Below are 21,412 nucleotides of genomic sequence, written 5' to 3' on the forward strand. Positions count from 1 at the left end.
AATATAAAATATATTTTTGGTTACTACATAATTCCTTATGTGTTATTTAATAGTTTTGATGTCTTCACTACTATTCTACAATGTAGAAAATAATACAAAATTAAGAAAAACCCTTGAATGAGTAGGTGTTCTAAAACTTTTGACAGGTAGTGTACGTCACTCAATTCAGTACTTCCTAGTTCCATGTATCAAACTGTTATTTCAAACATTAAAACTAGGAAAATCTAGGTCCTCCCAAGTGCCGCAGTGGTCTAAGGCACTGCATTGATCTCTAGCTGTGGTTCGAGTTCAGGCTTGACTTAGCCGGCCGCGACCTGTAGACAGGTGGGGGGACGCACAATTGGCTCGTGGTCTGGGTTAGGGAGGGTTTGGCCGGCAGGGATGTCCTTGTCCCATCGTGCTCTAGTGGCGGCCCGGGCGCAATACGTGCTGACACGGTCGCCTCTCCCAAGTCCGTACTGGAATTGCAGCGATGAGACAAGACTGTAATTACCAATCGGATACCATGAAAACATTACTGGAAAGTTTAATAAATTGTGACAATAAAATAATAAGGGTTATAATACCGATATTAAAAACTCAATGCCCCCTTTCCTAAGAATACTTTAATCAGCCGGGAAAAAATGAAATAATGGCAATAGAAAAATAATAACTCATGATCTATAGCAATCCTTTAAGTGGACGACAGTTGTTGTTTTTTTACTTAGGCTGCTTAATAAGTGACAACGAACAACAAATGTATAAAGATAACTTTATTCCATTACTCAACAATATGAAAGCAGATCTAATTAAATGGAACAATCTTCCCATACATTTTACAGGTAGAATAAACCTCTTCAAAATGTCATGGCTCCCAAAGTTTTTGTATTTATATTCGGTAATACCAATTACCGTGGCGAATACGTTTTTTTAAGTGTATACTCGGTCATTACAGACTTTATGGGCAAATAAAATTCATAGAATAGTAAGGAAAGTTTTCCATCTTCCTAAATTTGAGGCTGGTTTTAACCATCCAGACTTGGAATTGTATCAACTCGCTACGCAAGGCTTTTACTTGCGACATTTAGTTGAATACACTAAAGATGAACAATGGGTAAATATTGAAGATGCGAATGCTCATCCCCGGAATTGTTCTACATGTTTATTTTCAAAGGATAAAGCTAAGAACATTAACAACTTCACAGATAAGAACAATATAACAATATGGAAGAAAATGTAACGTATTCTACAAGAACCAACATCACTCCCTAAAAACACAACCTTATGGAACAACTCTTGGAAAAGCTTTTCAGAATTCACCGATAAATTGGTCCACATGGAAAACTAAAGGCATAGAAACTGTAAATGACTTGGTAACAGGAAAGAAATGACATCATTAAAAAGTAAGTTTGGACTAACCAATGTAGATGTTTTGAAATACATGCAACTTAGAAGTTACATGTAAAAAAATGCAATTTGAAATCGTTTGGACTTCAGAGCAACCTTTAAAAAAAAAAAAAATCCGAAAATGATGTTCATATGATAGAGGGAAGAAAACCTTGCAGAGAGCCTATCCAACTGACTATCTCCTAGAAAAAAAATACAAGCTCTAGGAACCAAGAATTAAAAAGAATTGACGTTGACACAAGAAGGAGGGAAAGTTGGAACATAACTAACGAAATGATGCTTAATCCAGTATAAATTAACGTATAGATATTTTTGATACAAGAGAGAGAATTCACATATTTTTCAGCACAAGGGCAGAGTCATGTCTTAAGTGTAAAAATTAATAATAACTCAATAATCCATGCTTTCTGGGAATGCTATAAAGTCCAAAAGTTGTGGGCGGAGCTAGAAAATTGTCTGTCAGAAGTATTACAATGTAAACTTACTTTTAATCCGTCTGTCTGGACATTTCAAGACATGGCATATGGGGGGGTAGTGAGATACCCAATGGGCTGGAAGATTCTCTTCTCATCACTCATCTTGAAAATATGTATACAAAAAACATAGAAATCAATCCACCATCACTAACACAATGGAAAAATCTAATGATATATTATTGAAATGTTGAAATAGCATGGGCCACAGAGAAAAACAAATTGGTACAATTTAAGGCAATTGGCAAACAAAAATTCAGGCACTAGGGATGGGCATGTGAGCATGCAGGTCTGGGCAGATGAGACGTAGTTGTTGTTCTAGGGATGGGCATGTGAGCTTGCATGTCTGGGCAGGTGAGACATAGTTGTTGTTCTAGGGATGGGCATGTGAGCATGGAGGTCTGGGCAGGTGAGACATAGTTGTTGTTCTAGGGATGGGCATGTGAGCATGGAGGTCTGGGCAGATGAGATGTAGTTGTTGTTTCTGTGCGGCTGTAAATGGTTGTTCATATGTATACATTTGTATTTGTTGTGGGAATAAAATAAAACATGTTATAATATTTAATACAAAATATTATACAAAAAAATAGTTCAGAATTGTTTCTGTAATTCGCCTGCTTATGAGGTTAGGAAGACCTCAAAGAGGCTGGCGACTGAGTGCATACGGTAAAAGATTCCGAAGGGGAGTCCGATATTCACAACAGCCGCCCACATGGTGAACTCGTAAAACTCTGCTCCAATCGTGTTGTCAAACTGGGGGCGGGCGCCAAACGCCGGCATGATCCAGAGCTGTCAACGGAAACAGAGTAAAGATGTTCAGTCCAATCTTTCAACTTAAACATACTAGTTAGGATCATACTCTACTATGATGTATTGTACTGTAGAAATAACCAGTAACCCCGTTTTCATGAGCAAGTTATGGAAACATATATTTGTTTTACTTTAAATGACTGTTCAGCAGTTTCATCTTATTTTCGAAGTACCTAGGGTGTTGACGTTTATTCCAAATGCTTCTCCCCAATTTCGTGGTATCCAATTGGTAGTTACAGTTTTGTCCCATCGCTGCATCTCCCATACGGACTCGGGAGAGGCGAAGGTCGAGAGCTGTGCGTCCTCCAAAAACACAACCCAGCCAAGCCACACTGCCTCTTGACACAACGCCCACTTAACCTGGAAGCCAAACGCACCAATGTTTCGGAGGAAACACCGTACACCTGGCGACCGTGTCAGCGTGCATTGCTCCCGGCCCGCCACAGGATTCGCTATTGTCCGTTGGGACAAGAACATCCCTGCCGGCCAAACCCAGACGACACTGGGCCAATTGTGCGCCGCCTCATGGGTCTCCTAGTTGCGGCCAGCTGCCACAGAGCATGGACACAAACCAAGATCTCTAGTGGCACAGCTAGAACTGTGATGCAGTGCCTTAAACCACCGTGCCACTCAGGAGGCCCAAGTTTTATCCAAACTTAATAAAAACTGTTTTGGATGAAAGGACAACACCCTAGGTTAACAAGCCCTTTAAAAGAGCCATTTTGAAAAGGACAGTGGTGGGTATTCAGTAGGCTACTCACAAGGATGTTGCAGAGCAGCAGAAATGCACAGATCTCCTTCAGGGCCCTCCTCTTCCAGGTCAGCCTATGGCGTTGAGGTAGGGGGGAGCTAGAAAGAGCAGAAGGAGCAACATGCATACTGTGAACTGTGAAGGCCGGGGACGTCTTGGTCTCCATGAATGTCCCTGGGAGGTTGTGTATGTCTCTATGGGCTTGGGCTTGAAGGACGTATGGGTTTGTGAATACAGAGGCCTGGTGCATGTCTTCGTGGAAGGGCTCGCGATGCAGGCCCTCGATGATGAAGATGTTCTGCAGGCAGAGCTGGATCACAGTGAGCAGGGAGACAGCCAGGTTGAGAGCGTTGAGGTGGCCCTCGGCCCCCGTTGCCACCACAGCCACGATGGTGAAATAACAGATGGTGAACTGTCCGAATGAGGCGCCGATCAGCAAGCCTACATCCAGGCTCCGTGTGGGGTTCTTCCCCGACACGTGGTCCCTCTGGTCCAGCCGGTAGATGGCGCAACCAGCCACGGTCGAGACGGACATGAGCGTCACAGCCACCGTGTTCATCACGTAGTGTATCACCAGCGCCGTGTCACGTTTCCCCGGGTCCCCCGACTCCACGTCCACCTCGTAGATGACGAAGGTTCCCAGGCCCGCCACCAGCATGACCAGCCCGACCGCAGGCCCCACCAGCACGTCCTTCAGGCGGAAATGGAGCGCGTGGTGGTTGTGCTCGTCTACCAGGCGGCCCACGTTCTTCCACATGACGTAGGCCATGGCCGAGGCAAACAGGCTGTACTCGATGTTGAAGGGGTACAGGTAGTAATAGGCCTTTTCTAAGACAGCACAGGCAGAGTGGCTGCAGTTACAGCTGCTGGATCCACCAGGGGCTGAAATAAAATGAAACAGTATTGTTTGACTCTGAGGTGATGTTTTGTTATGTCGGTTGGTTGTATTTCATTGTCGACGGTAATTCTATTTAAATACAGTAAATTCAGAAAGTAAACTGAAAATGTATTCTATTTTATTGATCCTTCATTTAAACAAGGAATTCCCATTTCAGTTTACATACTGAATTGAAATGGAATTGAACCCTTAAACAAGGAATTCCCATTTCAGTTGGCATACTGAATTGAAATGGAATTGAACCCTTAAACAAGGAATTCCCATTTCAGTTTACATACTGAATTGAAATGAAATTGAACCCAACCCTGTAGTATTTCACTTAGATTTTCTAGAGAGAAGATTCAACACAATGTTCTCTACCTCTGATGTCATAGGAATGTGTGCTGTTGCCATCCTCTGGTGCAACAACAGTCTGGTGTATGGACTCCTCTGTGACTGCTGCCATCCACAACATCAGATTGGTAGACAGAGTCAACATCAGCCCACAGCTTCAAGAGGGAAACACAGGAGTTCAGAACAGAATAGAATAGAATACTAACTATTTGTATATCCTATTTAATTCTGTAAGAATATAATATAACATAACATAATAGATAAGACTTTGTGCTTCCCAAGGGGAATGTTAAATGTCCAACCATCAATTTACATAATTAAATGGTAATACATTCAGTTATACAGTAGCAGTTAGTTACCCTCACCGAGTTATGTTCCGTTGTAGCTGTACACAGTCTTTAGCGTGGAGCCAGAGGAAGTATGTCTGAGAAAGATACAATGATCACCTATACTTGCATTTTTCCCACCAGCCAAATCCCTCAGTTGTTTCCTTAATGTCATATCACCTAATGGAAGCTCCATTTGAGATGTCAGAACTTGTGTTCTTACCTGGACAAGTATGAATACAGCTTGTACGACAGGGAACGCTATCTTCACAGCAGAGTCACAGTGCAGGTAGCCTACGTAGTTAGCAATCTTAAACACGTCCATAATCAGACTGCATAAGCCAAACAGCACCAGTCCACCTAGAGAAAAAACAGAATGAAATCCAAGTAGAAATAATCACACTCATTAAAAACAATGGGTGAATGTAAACCTTTGTCTAGGTATAGTGAATTATATCCTATTAGAATAGAACTCTTCCCCAATCCAAAGAGAGATTATTCATGTCCAGTGATTTTAACAGAAATAAATATTATTAAATGGATGCTCTGGCATTTTGGCAATGAGGCCCTTAATCTACTTCAATCAATCAATCACATGTATTTATAAATCCCATTTTACATCAGCAGATGTCACAAAGTGCTGAACAGGAACCCAGTCTAAAACCCCAAATAGCAAGCAATGCAGTTGTAGAAGCACGGCGGCTAGGAAAAACTCCCTAGAAAGGCAGGAACCTAGGAAGAAATCTGGAGTGGAACCAGGCTCTGAGGGGTGGCCAGTCCACTTCTGGTTGTGCTGGGTGGAGATTATAAGAGTACATGGCCATGAATGCTAGATTGTTCTTCAACATGTTCAAACGTTCATAGTTGACCAGCAGGGTCAAATAATCATCACAGTGGTTGTAGAGTGTGCAACAGGTCAGTACCTCAGGAGTAAATGTCAGTTGGCTTTTCATAGAGAGAGAGAGAGAGAGAGAGAGAGAGAGAGAGAGAGAGAGAGAGAGAGAGAGAGATGACAGCAGCAGGCCAGGGCCAACTACTTCCCCAGAGTCAGATGTACTCTTGGATACCATGTCCAGTGATTTTAACAGAGAGAGATTATTAATGTCCAGTGATTTTAACAGAGAGAGAGATTATTAATGTACAGTGATTTTAACAGAGAGAGAGATTATTAATGTCCAGTGATTTTAACAGAGAGAGAGATTATTAATGTCCAGTGATTTTAACAGAGAGAGAGATTATTAATGTACAGTGATTTTAACAGAGAGAGAGATTATTAATGTCCAGTGATTTTAACAGAGAGAGAGATTATTAATGTACAGTGATTTTAACAGAGAGAGAGATTATTAATGTCCAGTGATTTTAACAGAGAGAGAGATTATTAATGTCCAGTGATTTTAACAGAGAGAGAGATTATTGATGTCCAGTGATTTTAACAGAAAGAGAGATTATTAATTTCCAGTGATTTTAACAGAGAGAGATTATTAATGTCCAGTGATTTTAACAGAAAGAGAGATTATTAATGTCCAGTGATTTTAACAGAAAGAGAGATTATTAATGTCCAGTGATTTTAACAGAAAGAGAGATTATTAATGTCCAGTGATTTTAACAGAGAGAGAGATTATTAATGTACAGTGATTTTAACAGAGAGAGATTATTAATGTACAGTGATTTTAACAGAGAGAGATTATTAATGTCCAGTGATTTTAACAGAAAGAGAGATTATTAATGTCCAGTGATTTTAACAGAGAGAGATTATTAATGTACAGTGATTTTAACAGAGAGAGATTATTAATGTCCAGTGATTTTAACAGAGAGAGATTATTAATGTCCAGTGATTTTAACAGAGAGAGAGATTATTAATGTCCAGTGATTTTAACAGAGAGAGAGATTATTAATGTCCAGTGATTTTAACAGAGAGAGAGATTATTAATGTCCAGTGATTTTAACAGAGAGAGAGATTATTAATGTCCAGTGATTTTAACAGAGAGAGATTATTAATGTCCAGTGATTTTAACAGAAAGAGAGATTATTAATGTCCAGTGATTTTAACAGAAAGAGAGATTATTAATGTCCAGTGATTTTAACAGAAAGAGAGATTATTAATGTCCAGTGATTTTAACAGAGAGAGAGATTATTAATGTCCAGTGATTTTAACAGAAAGAGAGATTATTAATGTCCAGTGATTTTAACAGAGAGAGAGATTATTAATGTCCAGTGATTTTAACAGAGAGAGAGATTATTAATGTCCAGTGATTTTAACAGAGAGAGAGATTATTAATGTCCAGTGATTTTAACAGAAAGAGAGGTTATTAATGTCCAGTGATTTTAACAGAGAGAGAGATGATTTATTTCCAGTGATTTTCAGGGAAAAAACAAAAACTGTGAACTCTGGAAAAGTTTCTGGAATTTAGCAGCTGTAGACCCAGAAGATCAGAAAAGTGTCTTCTCTTACCCCTGAGCCACACAGGCCCGGCATGGCTATCCTTGTAGAGCACGGCATGATCTTCCCTGGATGTGTAGATGGTGTAGTACAGCATCCAGGCAGTGGTGAGGATGACGAGGATGATGAGGAAGATCTGCTGGTTGATGGCGTTGATCTTAACGTTGTTGAAGACACTGCCACTGACCAGAGCAATACCTAGGATCAGGACGTTGAAAGTGATGATGCTAGAGAGTAGCCAGCTGCGGTTACGGCCCCTCTCGCTCACCGTGCCCCTGCTGGTCGAGAAGACGTCGCTCCCCCTCCTCATACTCCCCGCCTGGACTCCCAAGTGGATGGAACGCCGGGTGGAAGGGAGGGTGGGCGGGGGGGATATGTAGCCCTCCTCAACTGCCATCTCAGGATCAGATGTCATCTTGCTGGATTTGCATGAAAAGAAGCCAAAGGTCAAGTGCATGATGTTTCTCATTCTGCAAAGGTCTAGTCCACAGTTTGTTTGTGATTTGTTACAATCCAAGCTCGCTCTGTTCAAAATGTCATATCCTATACAAAGGTAGAAAATCTAATGAGTTCAGAAAGTATGTCTGTTCTGATCAGAGTTGTGTGAACACCTAACCGTCCACTCAAAGGCTCTGCCTGTATGAGGAGGTCCCTCCTTCCCGTAACCCAACTTCTAACCTCATTTCATCATCAATGTCAAGCCCATCCGTGATATGACATTGTTTATCATCAGAAGCAGTGCCCCGCCCATCATGCTCCTGCTGTAACGATAGACCACGAGGGATACGAACCATAGACCACAATGGGGGGTAATTTACAATTACACATTAACACAGGAACCAGCATCACCCTTCATGTCCTGAAGTGGTTTAACAGAGCTGGAATGTTGGCTTCATTATATGATGGGGCCATAAAGGCCACTAGGGACAATAGCTCATCTGTTCACCCCCTTTCTTTATGACTCTGAATGGCCCTGAGGTTGACAGGAAATCGAAGACAAACACCTTAGGCAAATCAGCTGACCACCTTGATTATCCCTATAAAATACATAACTTGTTTAGAGACGTCAGATCAAGTTTTTAAGAGGCACGGCCACACCTGTTAAATGAATTATCCTGAATGGTGCAGTGGTCTAAGGCACTGCATCTCAGGGCAAGAGGTGTAACTACAGTCCCTGGTTTGAATCCAGGCTGTCACATCCGTCTGTGATTGGGAGTCCCATAGGGTGGCGCACAATTGGCCCAGTGTCGTCCAGGTTTGGCTGGGGTAGGCCGTCATCGTAAATAAGAATGTGTTCTTAACTGACGTGCCTAGTTAAATAAAACAAACAAATGAAAAAAGAGCAGTTCAGTCATCTTCAGCCAATACATCCAGCCTTCAACATGTTCTTACAGACTATATTCTTACCTCCTTGTTGATTGATGTATTGAATTGTGTCCATTTTCTGTTTTAGAAAGATTTGCACAAATATGAAAAGATAGATGGTGTCATCTTAAAAGGAATGAAGTGGTGGATAAAGAGCTCAGCCATGTGCTCCTTGTCAGTAACAACCACATCATCAACATTAAGGGGCATGTGATCCTTGTCAGTAACAACCACATCATCAACATTAAGGGACATGTGCTCCTTGTCAGTAACAACCACATCATCAACATTAAGGGACATGTGCTCCTTGTCAGTAACAACCACATCATCAACATTAAGGGACATGTGCTCCTTGTCAGTAACAACCACATCATCAACATTAAGGGACATGTGCTCCTTGTCAGTAACAACCACATCATCAACATTAAGGGACATGTGCTCCTTGTCAGTAACAACCACATCATCAACATTAAAGGACATGTGCTCCTTGTCAGTAACAACCACATCATCAACATTAAAGGACATGTGCTCCTTGTCAGTAACAACCACATCATCAACATTAAGGGACATGTGCTCCTTGTCAGTAACAACCACATCATCAACATTAAAGGACATGTGCTCCTTGTCAGTAACAACCACATCATCAACATTAAGGGACACGTGCTCCTTGTCAGTAACAACCACATCATCAACATTAAGAGACATGTGCTCCTTGTCAGTAACAACCACATCATCAACATTAAGGGACATGTGCTCCTTGTCAGTAACAACCACATCATCAACATTAAGGGACATGTGCTCCTTGTCAGTAACAACCACATCATCAACATTAAGGGACATGTGCTCCTTGTCAGTAACAACCACATCATCAACATTAAGGGGCATGTGCTCCTTGTCAGTAACAACCACATCATCAACATTAAGGGACATGTGCTCCTTGTCAGTAACAACCACATCATCAACATTAAGGGACATGTGCTCCTTGTCAGTAACAACCACATCATCAACATTAAGGGGCATGTGCTCCTTGTCAGTAACAACCACATCATCAACATTAAGGGGCATGTGCTCCTTGTCAGTAACAACCACATCATCAACATTAAGGGACATGTGCTCCTTGTCAGTAACAACCACATCATCAACATTAAGGGGCATGTGCTCCTTGTCAGTAACAACCACATCATCAACATTAAGGGACATGTGCTCCTTGTCAGTAACAACCACATCATCAACATTAAGGGACATGGGCAGCTGTGAGGAGGAGGGTTTATTCTCCAGGTCTTTAACCGTTTTCCAGAACTTCTTGGGATTAGACCCACAGAGAGAGAACTGCTCCTTAAAGTAACTAACTTTGGCCTTCCGGATAGCCTGACTGCACTTATTTCTAATTTGCCTGAACGAGAGCCAGTCAGCCTGAGTATGCTTGTGCTGAGCGATTTGCCAAATAGAATTCTTGAGGTGGAGTAACTCTACCAGATCACGGTTGAACCAGGGGCTGAACCTGTTTTTAATTCTTATTTTCTTTATGGGCACATATTTGTTAACGATACCACTGAAAATATCAAAAAATAATTTGACAGAGGAGATCAAGCTGATTCTATACCAATTTACAGAGGCCAGGTCATGAAGGAAGACTTGCTCATTAAAGTTTTTTAGCAAGAGTCTATGACAAAGCAGGACAGGTTGTTTCACTGAGCAGATTATTTGTTAGGATAACATCAAGGAGAGTAGCCTATTCTGGGTGCTTGGAGTCATATCTTGTGGGATTGGTAATAATCTGATAATGATTTAGTGAGTCTCATTATAGCCTCACTACTGTATATAGCCTCACTACTGTTAAAAGCTTCACTACTGTATATAGCCTCACTACTGTTAAAAGCCTCACTACTGTATATAGCCTCACTACTGTATATAGCCTCACTACTGTATATAGCCTCACTACTGTTATAGCCTCACTACTGTTAAAAGCCTCACTACTGTATATAGCCTCACTACTGTTAAAAGCCTCACTACTGTATATAGCCTCACTACTGTATATAGCCTCACTACTGTTAAAAGCCTCACTACTGTATATAGCCTCACTACTGTTAAAAGCCTCACTACTGTATATAGCCTCACTACTGTATATAGCCTCACTACTGTATATAGCCTCACTACTGTTAAAAGCCTCACTACTGTATATAGCCTCACTACTGTTAAAAGCCTCACTACTGTATATAGCCTCACTACTGTATATAGCCTCACTACTGTATGTAGCCTCACTACTGTATATAGCCTCACTACTGTATATAGCCTCACTACTGTATGTGGCCTCACTACTGTATATAGCCTCACTACTGTATATAGCCTCACTACTGTATATAGCCTCACTACTGTATATAGCCTCACTACTGTATGTGGCCTCACTACTGTATATAGCCTCACTACTGTATATAGCCTCACTACTGTATATAGCCTCACTACTGTATGTGGCCTCACTACTGTATATAGCCTCACTACTGTATATAGCCTCACTACTGTATATAGCCTCACTACTGTATATAGCCTCACTACTGTTATAGCCTCTCTACTGTATATAGCCTCACTACTGTTATAGCCTCACTACTGTATATAGCCTCACTACTGTATATAGCCTCACTACTGTATATAGTCTCGCTACTGTATATAGCCTCACTACTGTTATAGCCTCTCTACTGTATATAGCCTCACTACTGTTATAGCCTCACTACTGTATATAGCCTCACTACTGTATATAGCCTCACTACTGTATATAGTCTCGCTACTGTATATAGCCTCACTACTGTTATAGCCTCTCTACTGTATATAGCCTCACTACTGTATATAGCCTCACTACTGTTATAGCCTCTCTACTGTATATAGCCTCACTACTGTTATAGCCTCACTACTGTATATAGCCTCACTACTGTATATAGCCTCACTACTGTATATAGCCTCACTACTGTATATAGCCTCACTACTGTATATAGCCTCACTACTGTTATAGCCTCTCTACTGTATATAGCCTCACTACTGTTATAGCCTCACTACTGTATATAGCCTCACTACTGTATATAGCCTCACTACTGTATATAGCCTCACTACTGTATATAGTCTCGCTACTGTATATAGCCTCACTACTGTATATAGCCTCACTACTGTTTTTTACTGTTGTTTTTATTTCTTTACTTACCTATTGTTCACCTAATACCTTTTTAAATGTAAAAAAAACTGCACTGTTGTTTAGAGCCTGTAAGTAAGCATTTCACTGTAAGGTTGTATTGGTTGTACAACTGTAAAGGTTGTATACAACTGTACCTGTTGTATTCGGGGCACGTGACAAATAAACTTTGATTTGAAGACCCACTGGTTGTTGTGTATTTATAAAACCCTCTTATGCCTCACTGCCCCCTGTCTGAGATATCTACTGCAGCCCTCATCCTCCACATACAACACCCGTTCTGCCAGTCACATTCTGTTAAAGGTACTGTATCTCTTCAGGAACTTGAAAAGGACACTATTGTCTGTTCCAGACTGAAAGAAACAAACATCCAAACTGACTTTATGTTACTGTGTAAAAGTCAATGGCTGTATCTTACATGTACAATGTTATATTTGTCTGCATGTCATTCTGCAATCAGCATTGTCGACTGTAAATACTGTGTTTGATGTTTAAAGTAGTATTTCTTTCTTGAATTATGCTGTATAATACTATATTATACATGTTTCATAAAGGAACCAGTAAAGGACCATAAGAAGAATTTTCTGATCCAGAGTTGAGTTGTTTCTTTTTCCTGTTCTTCATTTGGACCGTAGATGGCAGTGCTGTCTAACCATCTCCCCCATTCATGTTCCTTAAAAGTGCATCCTCCGTTATCTTATTTCACCTTTATTTAACCAGGTAGGCCAGCTGAGAACACCTTTATTTAACCAGGTAGGCCAGCTGAGAACACCTTTATTTAACCAGGTAGGCAAGTTGAGAACACGTTCTCATTTGCAACTGCGACCTGGCCAAGATTAAGCAAAGCAGTTCTACACAAACAACAACACAGAGTTGCACATGGAATAAACAAGCGTACAGTCAATAACACAATAGAAAAAAAGAAAGTCTATATACAGTGTGTGCAAATGGCATGAGGAGGTAAGGCAATAAATAAGCCATAGTAGCAAAGTAATTACAATTTAGCAAATGAACACGGGAGTGATAGATGTGCAGATGATGATGTGCAAGTATGATGTGCAAGTCCTCCCTTCCTTGAAGTAATCACTGACGAAACATGCCTGGAAAGGTGAAAAACATGGGAATCAACTCAATTGCTGCTGTTACTAATAGCACATAGATATTTCACAACTTCACATAGCCTTATGGGTGGCTTCGGAAATATAGATGGCGCTGTTGCTGCTGTTTTGCGAACTCCGACCCAACTCTGCTATTTTGTGTTTCTTTTGGCATTTATCTTACTTTATATTCACAAAATGTATCCACTATCATTTGTTATAACCGACAATAACTTCTGAACATCAGATCTGCAGTTACTTACCCCAATTCTGGATTCAACTTGAACTTGAACTTGGACTCATCTGCCCTGGTCTCTTTCTGTAATTCCAACCCAAAACAGACACCAGAGAGGCAGGAGAGGGGGATTCCTGACCAGATCAAGGTGAAGGTAAAACCGGCCACCTCTTCCTTCCATTTTATTGCCCAATGTACAGTCACTTGATAATAAGATGTATGACCTCTAAACGCGGATTTGCTACCAACGGGACTCTCGTAACTGAAATATTCAATGCTTTTCTGAAACATGGCTTTCGGACAAGATACCCGCAATGGCTATCCAACTCGATGGATTATCCATTCAACTAGCATATAAGAGTCAGGGAAATCGAGGGGGGGGGGGGCGGGCGTGGGAGTTTGCCTCTTCATCAACAACAAATGATGTGCTGACTCATGTGCAGGGGTAGTCTCGACTCATTTCTCACCTGTCTTGGAATACCTGATGGTCAAATGCCAACCCTTCCACCTCCTGAATGGGTTTTGAGCTGTTATCATGACTGTTGTAAACATTCCACCTCAGGACAGGAAATATAACAAGATGGCACTTAACAAACTGTACTAGGCTTTAAACAAGCAGGAAAACGTACATTTGGAGGCTGCCTTCCTTGTCGCCGGTGATTTAATTCAGTGTCAATATGACAAGTCATGCCCAACTTCCATCAACACATCTCCTAGACCACTGTTACTCTACCAGCTAGCAAGCATACAAGGCCCTTCCTTGTCCGCCATTCGTCAAATCAGATCATTACTCCGTACTCCTGCTTCCTGTTTTCAAGCAGAAGCTCAAACAGGAAGTACCTGTGACTCGCACCGTTGAGAAATGGTCATCAGAATCAGAGATTATGCTACAGGACTACTTTGTTTGCACTGATTGAAATATGTTCAGATACTCCGCCGACAACATCGACGAGCTCCTCCGTCACCGGCTTCATAAGGAAATGCATCTGCGACACGGTTCCCATTGTGAAGGTTTGCTGCTTCCCCGATCAGAAGCCTTGTATTAACTCTGAGGTTGGCGCTAAGCTAAAGGACCAGGCTACAGCACACAAGGCTTTCGCAGACAACCCTGAGGCTACAGCTGAGGACAGGAACAAGAAGTCCCGCTACGACCTCCGCAGAGTCATTAAACTAACAAAATAAAAATATAGGTATGAGGTGGAATCATACTACACAGGCTCCGATGCCCGTTTGGCAGGGGCTACAGTCCATTACAAATTACAAAAAAAGATCCAGCCACCGTGACACCGTGAGAGACATGGGCATAGGTGTGGCTGAAGGACTCCCAGTGCAGCACCATGGACAGAGCCACCCACCTCAGCATAGTAGGCAGGTACACTCGCTTCAGCACCATGGACAGAGACACTGGCTGCAGCACTGTGGACTCAGTTCCGCACTGTGGAAGGCTGCACTAACTTCAGCACCAGGCCAGCCGAAGACAACACCCAACACAGCTGTGCAGGATTACTAATCAGCACACCTGTAAGGCATTCCCTAATCAACTGACTGGCATAGTTGAGAAGAGGAACTAATGCAGGTTGTTGTCTGGTGCAGATAGTTGAGAAGAGGAACTAATGCAGGTTGTTGTCTGGTGCAGATAGTTGAGAAGATAGCTGCCAACTTGGCACAGCTGTGTGAATTGTCTATCTGCCGCTTTGCCACAAACTTTGACAAGATCTGGGACCAGGCTAGTTGAGCTGTATAACCCAAACAGATCTGGGACCAGGCTAGTTGAGCTGTATAACCCAAACAGATCTGGGACCAGGCTAGTTGCGCTATGTAACACAGTGGAATCTAGAGTAGACAGAACAGAAAGAGGAAGCCAGACCAGAATACCTTTGATAATACAGAGAAGGGAACACTGGTTAAGTACTGTTTTGGGTGTACTGTACGTAATGTTAAAGGGGCAACCTGCGATTCAAACAAGAACAATGCAGTCGTTCCCCCACTTGAGGGACGGGAGTGGAGAAATATGCATCCATAGACTGGTCTATGCAAAATCTTACCATCCATAAGATTAAAATGATAGTTTTAACCATGTTTGTAATCAATGGGGTAATAAAACATATTTAATTTGACCTTTATTTAACTAGGCAAGTCAGTTAAGAACAAATTCTTATTTTCAATGACGGCCTAGGAACAGTGGGTTAACTGCCTGTTCAGGGGCAGAATGACGGAATGTCAGCTCAGGGATTTGAACTTGCAACCTTCCGGTTACTAGTCCAACGCTCTAACCCTGCCGCCCAATACATTGTGTTACAGGTAAGACAGTTGTTGTAAACTCATGAGATAGTAAAAATAAGTAGTGCCAGTGATTGGTCTGTGTTGTGTTACAGTGTGCCACAAAGAAGAATGACTCATATCCCAGAAAATGTTTACATAAATGTATGTGCAATTTATTACAAAGTCATCATCAATTATAATTAATATAAAACTATTTATACAGTTTACTAGATACAGTTTAATAGCTCACTGATATTGACATATTTCTTTTAAAAATGAAATTGTATTATATAATTTTATTCTTTATATATGTTTCAGTGCATGCTCAGGACAGAACAAAGAATAACAATAAAACAGATTGTAAAAAAATGATCTTTATACATTTTCAGAATTGTTTCTGTAATTCGCCAGCTTATGAGGTTAGAAAGACCTCAAAGAGGCTGGCGACTGAGTGCATACGGTAAAAGATTCCGAAGGGGAGTCCGATATTCACAACAGCCGCCCACATGGTGAACTCGTAAAACTCTGCTCCAATCGTGTTGTCAAACTGAGGGCGGGCGCCAAACGCCGGCATGATCCAGAGCTGTCAACGGAAACAGAGTGAAGATGTTCAGTCCAATCTTTCAACTTAAACATACTAGTTAGGATCATACTCTACTATGATGTATTGTACTGCACAAATCCTAGGGAGTCTTTTGGCTCATGAGCAAGTTAGGCAAACAGGGAAAAAAGTGAATTTAAAGGGATGGTTCAGTAGTTTCCATTTATTTTCGACCTACTGTACATACCCACTGGGCACAGACATCAATTCAACGTCTATTCCATGTTGGTTCAATGTAATTTCATTGAAACAAAGTTGATTCAACCAGTGAGTACCCTGTGGGTAGGGCGTTTCATCCAAACTTAATAAAAATGGTTTTGGATGAAAGGACAACATCCTAGGTTAACAAGCCCTTTAAAAGAGCCATTTTGAAAAGGACAGTGGTGGGTACTCAGTAGGCTACTCACAAGGATGTTGCAGAGCAGCAGAAATGCACAGATCTCCTTCAGGGCCCTCCTCTTCCAGGTCAGCCTATGGCGTTGAGGTAGGGGGGAGCTAGAAAGAGCAGAAGGAGCAACATGCATACTGTGAACTGTGAGGGCCGGGGACGTCTTGGTCTCCATGAATGTCCCTGGCAGGTTGTGTATGTCTCTATGGGCTTGGGCTTGAAGGACGTATGGGTTTGTGAATACAGAGGCCTGGTGCATGTCTTCGTGGAAGGGCTCGCGATGCAGGCCCTCGATGATGAAGATGTTCTGCAGGCAGAGCTGGATCACAGTGAGCAGGGAGACAGCCAGGTTGAGAGCGTTGAGGTGGCCCTCGGCCCCCGTTGCCACCACAGCCACGATGGTGAAATAACAGATGGTGAACTGTCCGAATGAGGCGCCGATCAGCAAGCCTACATCCAGGCTCCGTGTGGGGTTCTTCCCCGACACGTGGTCCCTCTGGTCCAGCCGGTAGATGGCGCAACCAGCCACGGTCGAGACGGACATGAGCGTCACAGCCACCGTGTTCATCACGTAGTGTATCATCAGCACCGTGTCACGTTTCCTCGGGTCCCCCTTCTCCACATCCACCTTGTAGATGACAAAGGTTCCCAGGCCCGCCACCAGCATGACCAGCCCGACCGCAGGCCCCACCAGCACGTCCTTCAGGCGAAAATGGAGCGCGTGGTGGTTGTGCTCGTCTACCAGGCGGCCCACGTTCTTCCACATGACGTAGGCCATGGCCGAGGCAAACAGGCTGTACTCGATGTTGAAGGGGTACAGGTAGTAATAGGCCTTTTCTAAGACGGCACAGGCAGAGTGGCTGCAGTTACAGCTGCTGGATCCACCAGGGGCTGAAATAAAATCAAACACTATTGTTTGACTCTGAGGTGATGTTTTGTTATGTCGGTTGGTTGTATTTCAAAGTCGACGGTAATTCTATTTAAATACAGTAAGTTCAGAAAGTAAACTGAAAATGTATTTTATTGATCCTTTATTTAAACAAGGAATTCCCATTTCAGTTTACATACTGAATTGAAATGGAATTGAACCCTTAAACAAGGAATTCCCATTTCAGTTTACATACTGAATTGAAATGGAATTGAACCCAACCCTGTAGTATTTCACTTAGATTTTCTAGAGAGAAGATTCAACAACACAATGTTCTCTACCTCTGATGTCATAGGAATGTGTGCTGTTGCCGTGCTCTGGTGGAACAACAGTCTGGTGTATGGACTCCTCTGTGACTGCTGCCATCCACAACATCAGATTGGTAGACAGAGTCAACATCAGCCCACAGCTTCAAGAGGGAAACACAGGAGTTCAGAACAGAATAGAATAGAATACTAACTATTTGTATATCCTATTTAATTCTGTAAGAATATAATATAACATAACATAATAGATAAGACTTTATGCTTCCCAAGGGGAATGTTAAATGTCCAACCATCAATTTACATAATTAAATGGTAATACATTCAGTTATACAGTAGCAGTTAGTTACCCTCACCGAGTTATGTTCCGTTGTAGCTGTACACAGTCTTTAGCGTGGAGCCAGAGGAAGTATGTCTGAGAAAGATACAATGATCACCTATACTTGCATTTTTCCCACCAGCCAAATCCCTCAGTGGTTTCCTTAATGTCATATCACCTAATGGAAGCTCCATTTGAGATGTCAGAACTTGTGTTCTTACCTGGACAAGTATGAATACAGCTTGTACGACAGGGAACGCTATCTTCACAGCAGAGTCACAGTGCAGGTAGCCTACGTAGTTAGCAATCTTAAACACGTCCATAATCAGACTGCATAAGCCAAACAGCACCAGTCCACCTAGAGAAAAAACAGAATGAAATCCAAGTAGAAATAAACACACTCATTAAAAACAATGGGTGAATGTAAACCTTTGTCTAGGTATAGTGAATTATATCCTATTAGAATAGAACTCTTCCCCAATCCAAAGAGAGATGATTCATTCAGTCCAGTGGTATTACCAGACAGTGAATCCTACAGGGTAAGGTTGCAAAATTCCACAAACTTTCCAGATTTCCAGGGATAAAAACAAACAACTGGGAACTCTGGAATTTAGCAGCTGTCTACCCAGAAGAACAGAAAAGTGTCTTCTCTTACCCCTGAGCCACACAGGCCCGGCATGGCTATCCTTGTAGAGCACGGCATGATCTTCCCTGGATGTGTAGATGGTGTAGTACAGCATCCAGGCAGTGGTGAGGATGATGAGGATGATGAGGAAGATCTGCAGGTTGATGGCGTTGATCTTAACGTTGTTGAAGACACTGCCACTGACCAGAGCAATACCTAGGATCAGGACGTTGAAAGTGATGATGCTAGAGAGTAGCCAGCTGCGGTTACGGCCCCTCTCCCTCACCGTGCCCCTGCTGGTCGGGAAGACGTCGCTCCCCCTCCTCATACTCCCCGCCTGGACTCCCAAGTGGATGGAACACTGGGTGGAAGGGAGGGTGGGCCTGGTGGGCAGGGGGGATATGTCGCCCTCCTCAACTGCCATCTCAGGATCAGATGTCATCTTGCTGGATTCGCATGAAAAGAAGCCAAAGGTCAAGTGCATGATGTTTCTCATTCTGCAAAGGTCTAGTCCACAGTTTGTTTGTGATTTGTTACAATCCAAGCTTGCTCTGTTCAAAATGTAATATCCTATCCAAAGGTAGAAAATCTAATGAGTTCAGAAAGTATGTCTGTTCTGATCAGAGTTGTGTGAACACCTAACCATCCACTAAAAGGCTCTGCCTGTATAAGGAGGTCCCTCCTACCCATAACCCAGCTTCTAACCTCATTTCATCATCAATGTCAACCCTATCAGTGATTTGACAATATAAAAGGTTTCTTATCATTTCCCTGTTTATCATCAGAAGCAGTGCCAGTCCACCATGCTTCAACGAATATGAGTTTATCTTGCTTGATTTGGGTCAATGCCAGTGTTTGACTAAATTGAAATGAACAAAGAAATCCTCACAGTTCATATTTACTAACACACATTGGTATTTTATCTACACGAGGTCAGGTATGTTTTGTTTCCTGGAAACCAACTTATTATCTTTTATAAAAAAATAGTAGATTTTCAGTTTCTGTCTAATAAGTCTGTTTCTACGGCAGCACTGACTGTTCCTTAGAACAACAGAAGGCTACTCCCCAATACCAAAACGGAGGTCTGAAAACACAGTGAATCATAGGCTAACATAACGGAAACTGGAAATACCCTACTGGATCCCCGAATTTCCTCATAATATATGAATCATTACACACCATATAGGTGGGCTGGTTCAAAAGTGATTTTTCAAAATGCCTGTGTTGCAGCACTGACAAACTGTCTCGCAGCGGCAAGTTTGTTCGCAATCTAACAATAACCTAGCCAATGTAATGAAATATGTGGGTGACGTTTCTGAAATATTCACATGACGGTGTAGTTATTACATCCACTTTGCAGTACATAAACATGTATTTTTAAATCAGCCCAACTGTAAATGCTGATAAAAGTCCAGTTGAAATAGTATTTGTCTTTATTTATCACAATACTTTTTTTTTACTAAGTGTTAACAGCACTTGATATAGCCTAGTTCTCTGTACTTTTAAGATGAAACTGTAATTCATTGGGTGTACTTATTATAATGCATTGATGGATGTATTAGCATATACATTGTTGTGGAAAATTTAACATTTTATGGATTTTGTGGGTACAAGTCTCTTTAGCTAATCCACTCCTGGTACTCCATGTCATGTACAACGAGACTGGCCTTCCTTTCAACTTCAACTTCAAACCTTCTATCATTAATGAGAGGATTTGATCCTGATTCAGAGGATTTGATCCTGAGTCGATCAACCTCACAGCTATCCTCCAATCACAATGATTATGCAAATATTGGAACTCCACAGAACACGTTGGTATAGCAACCGTTTTTTATTTGTCCAGGCTAAAACAGTATGTTTAAAGTTGCTAGCTGAAGTCTAAATTCTCACACTAAATACATACTGCAATTCCAGCCACAAAATGTCAAAATACAACTAACAGCTAAATGTTGTTTTTTGACTTTGTTATAAATTCTATTTCCAAGGCACCACCACATGTTGTCATGGAAAATATGAATGTTATTTCCAACAACCAATGAGCAACTCCACCATAAATCCAGCGAATGTTGAGATTGTGTAAAGGCCAGTCACTTTGGCAATGACAATGAGTGGCAAGGAGTAGCATGTTAGCTAAAGAGAGTGGGACTCTAGACTACTAGGTTACTTGGGATAGTATCAATTTAATTGGATGCTTATGAATGGGGTTCCAATTGGTCAGTTTGACATTCTATGAATTGATTACAGCCATCCACATCATCTCAATACAAACGCATTAGAGTGGCAGTCTGGTAAACACACTAATGGTGAGAAAAGGCTGCAGTGCCCAGTATTATTTGCTCAGTTTATCAAAAGCAATTGGTTTCCTGGACTTGACTGAATTATTTATCTAACAGGTCAATAAGAGTGTCAGACATAATGAGATACTGAGTTACTTAATTTAAGTACACACAAATGATAAAATAAATATCCAAGACAAAGGAGATGATTGTGGACTACAGGAAAAGGAGCACTGAGCACGTCCCCATTCTCATCGACGGGGCTGTAGTGGAGCAGGTTGAGAGCTTCAAGTTCCTTGGTGTCCACATCACCAACAAACTAACATGGTCCAAGCACACCAAGACAGTCGTGAAGAGGGCACAACAAAACCTATTCCCCCTCAGGAGACTGAAAAGATTTGGCATGGGTCTTCAGATCCTCAAAAGGTTCTACAGCTGCACCAGAGAGCATCCTGACG

The 21,412-nt window shown here is 41.8% G+C and overlaps 2 protein-coding genes across 6 annotated transcripts in view; both read right to left on the reverse strand.

Moving 5' to 3' along the window:
• Positions 1–2,452: 2,452 nt before the first annotated feature.
• LOC110487088 (proton channel OTOP2-like) lies at positions 2,453–7,750 on the reverse strand. Its single transcript, XM_021559012.2, has 6 exons — positions 7,430–7,750; positions 5,201–5,337; positions 5,017–5,075; positions 4,679–4,806; positions 3,431–4,302; positions 2,453–2,648 (listed from the first exon to the last, which is right to left on the reverse strand). Exons 1-6 carry the CDS (start codon positions 7,725–7,727, stop codon positions 2,478–2,480), a joined length of 1,665 nt encoding a protein of 554 aa, XP_021414687.2. The 5' UTR covers positions 7,728–7,750; the 3' UTR covers positions 2,453–2,477.
• A 7,909-nt stretch (positions 7,751–15,659) lies between these two features.
• LOC110487424 (proton channel OTOP2-like) overlaps positions 15,660–21,412 on the reverse strand; it is a 29,506-nt gene continuing 23,753 nt past the window's right edge. For 2 of the 5 annotated variants that reach the window (XM_036941869.1, XM_036941871.1), the window contains exons 3-8: positions 18,709–19,124; positions 18,275–18,411; positions 18,091–18,149; positions 17,753–17,880; positions 16,563–17,434; positions 15,662–16,137 (exon numbers count right to left, since the gene is read on the reverse strand). In XM_036941869.1, the coding sequence (XP_036797764.1) occupies positions 15,967–16,137; positions 16,563–17,434; positions 17,753–17,880; positions 18,091–18,149; positions 18,275–18,411; positions 18,709–19,120 (1,779 nt within the window). In that variant the 5' untranslated portion in view covers positions 19,121–19,124 and the 3' untranslated portion in view covers positions 15,662–15,966. Of the gene's footprint in view, positions 16,138–16,562; positions 17,435–17,752; positions 17,881–18,090; positions 18,150–18,274; positions 18,412–18,708; positions 19,125–21,412 lie in introns of all 5 variants that reach the window. The other 3 variants (XM_036941867.1, XM_036941868.1, XM_036941870.1) reach the window with 3 other exon arrangements.

The sequence above is a fragment of the Oncorhynchus mykiss genome, chromosome 13 (genome assembly GCF_013265735.2).
Source record: "Oncorhynchus mykiss isolate Arlee chromosome 13, USDA_OmykA_1.1, whole genome shotgun sequence".
Lineage (NCBI taxonomy): Eukaryota > Metazoa > Chordata > Actinopteri > Salmoniformes > Salmonidae > Oncorhynchus > Oncorhynchus mykiss.

What these genes read in the sequence shown, in the direction of transcription:
- LOC110487088 (XM_021559012.2), bottom strand. Translation starts at nt 7,727, where the DNA reads ATGAGGAGGGGGAGCGACGTCTTCTCGACCAGCAGGGGCACGGTGAGC. An exon ending in CTGTATTCATACTTGTCCAG is followed by an intron (nt 5,076 to 5,200) that starts GTAAGAACACAA and finishes TATCTTTCTCAG; the next exon opens with ACATACTTCCTCTGGCTCCA. An exon ending in ACATTCCTATGACATCAGAG is followed by an intron (nt 4,303 to 4,678) that starts GTAGAGAACATT and finishes ATTTTATTTCAG; the next exon opens with CCCCTGGTGGATCCAGCAGC.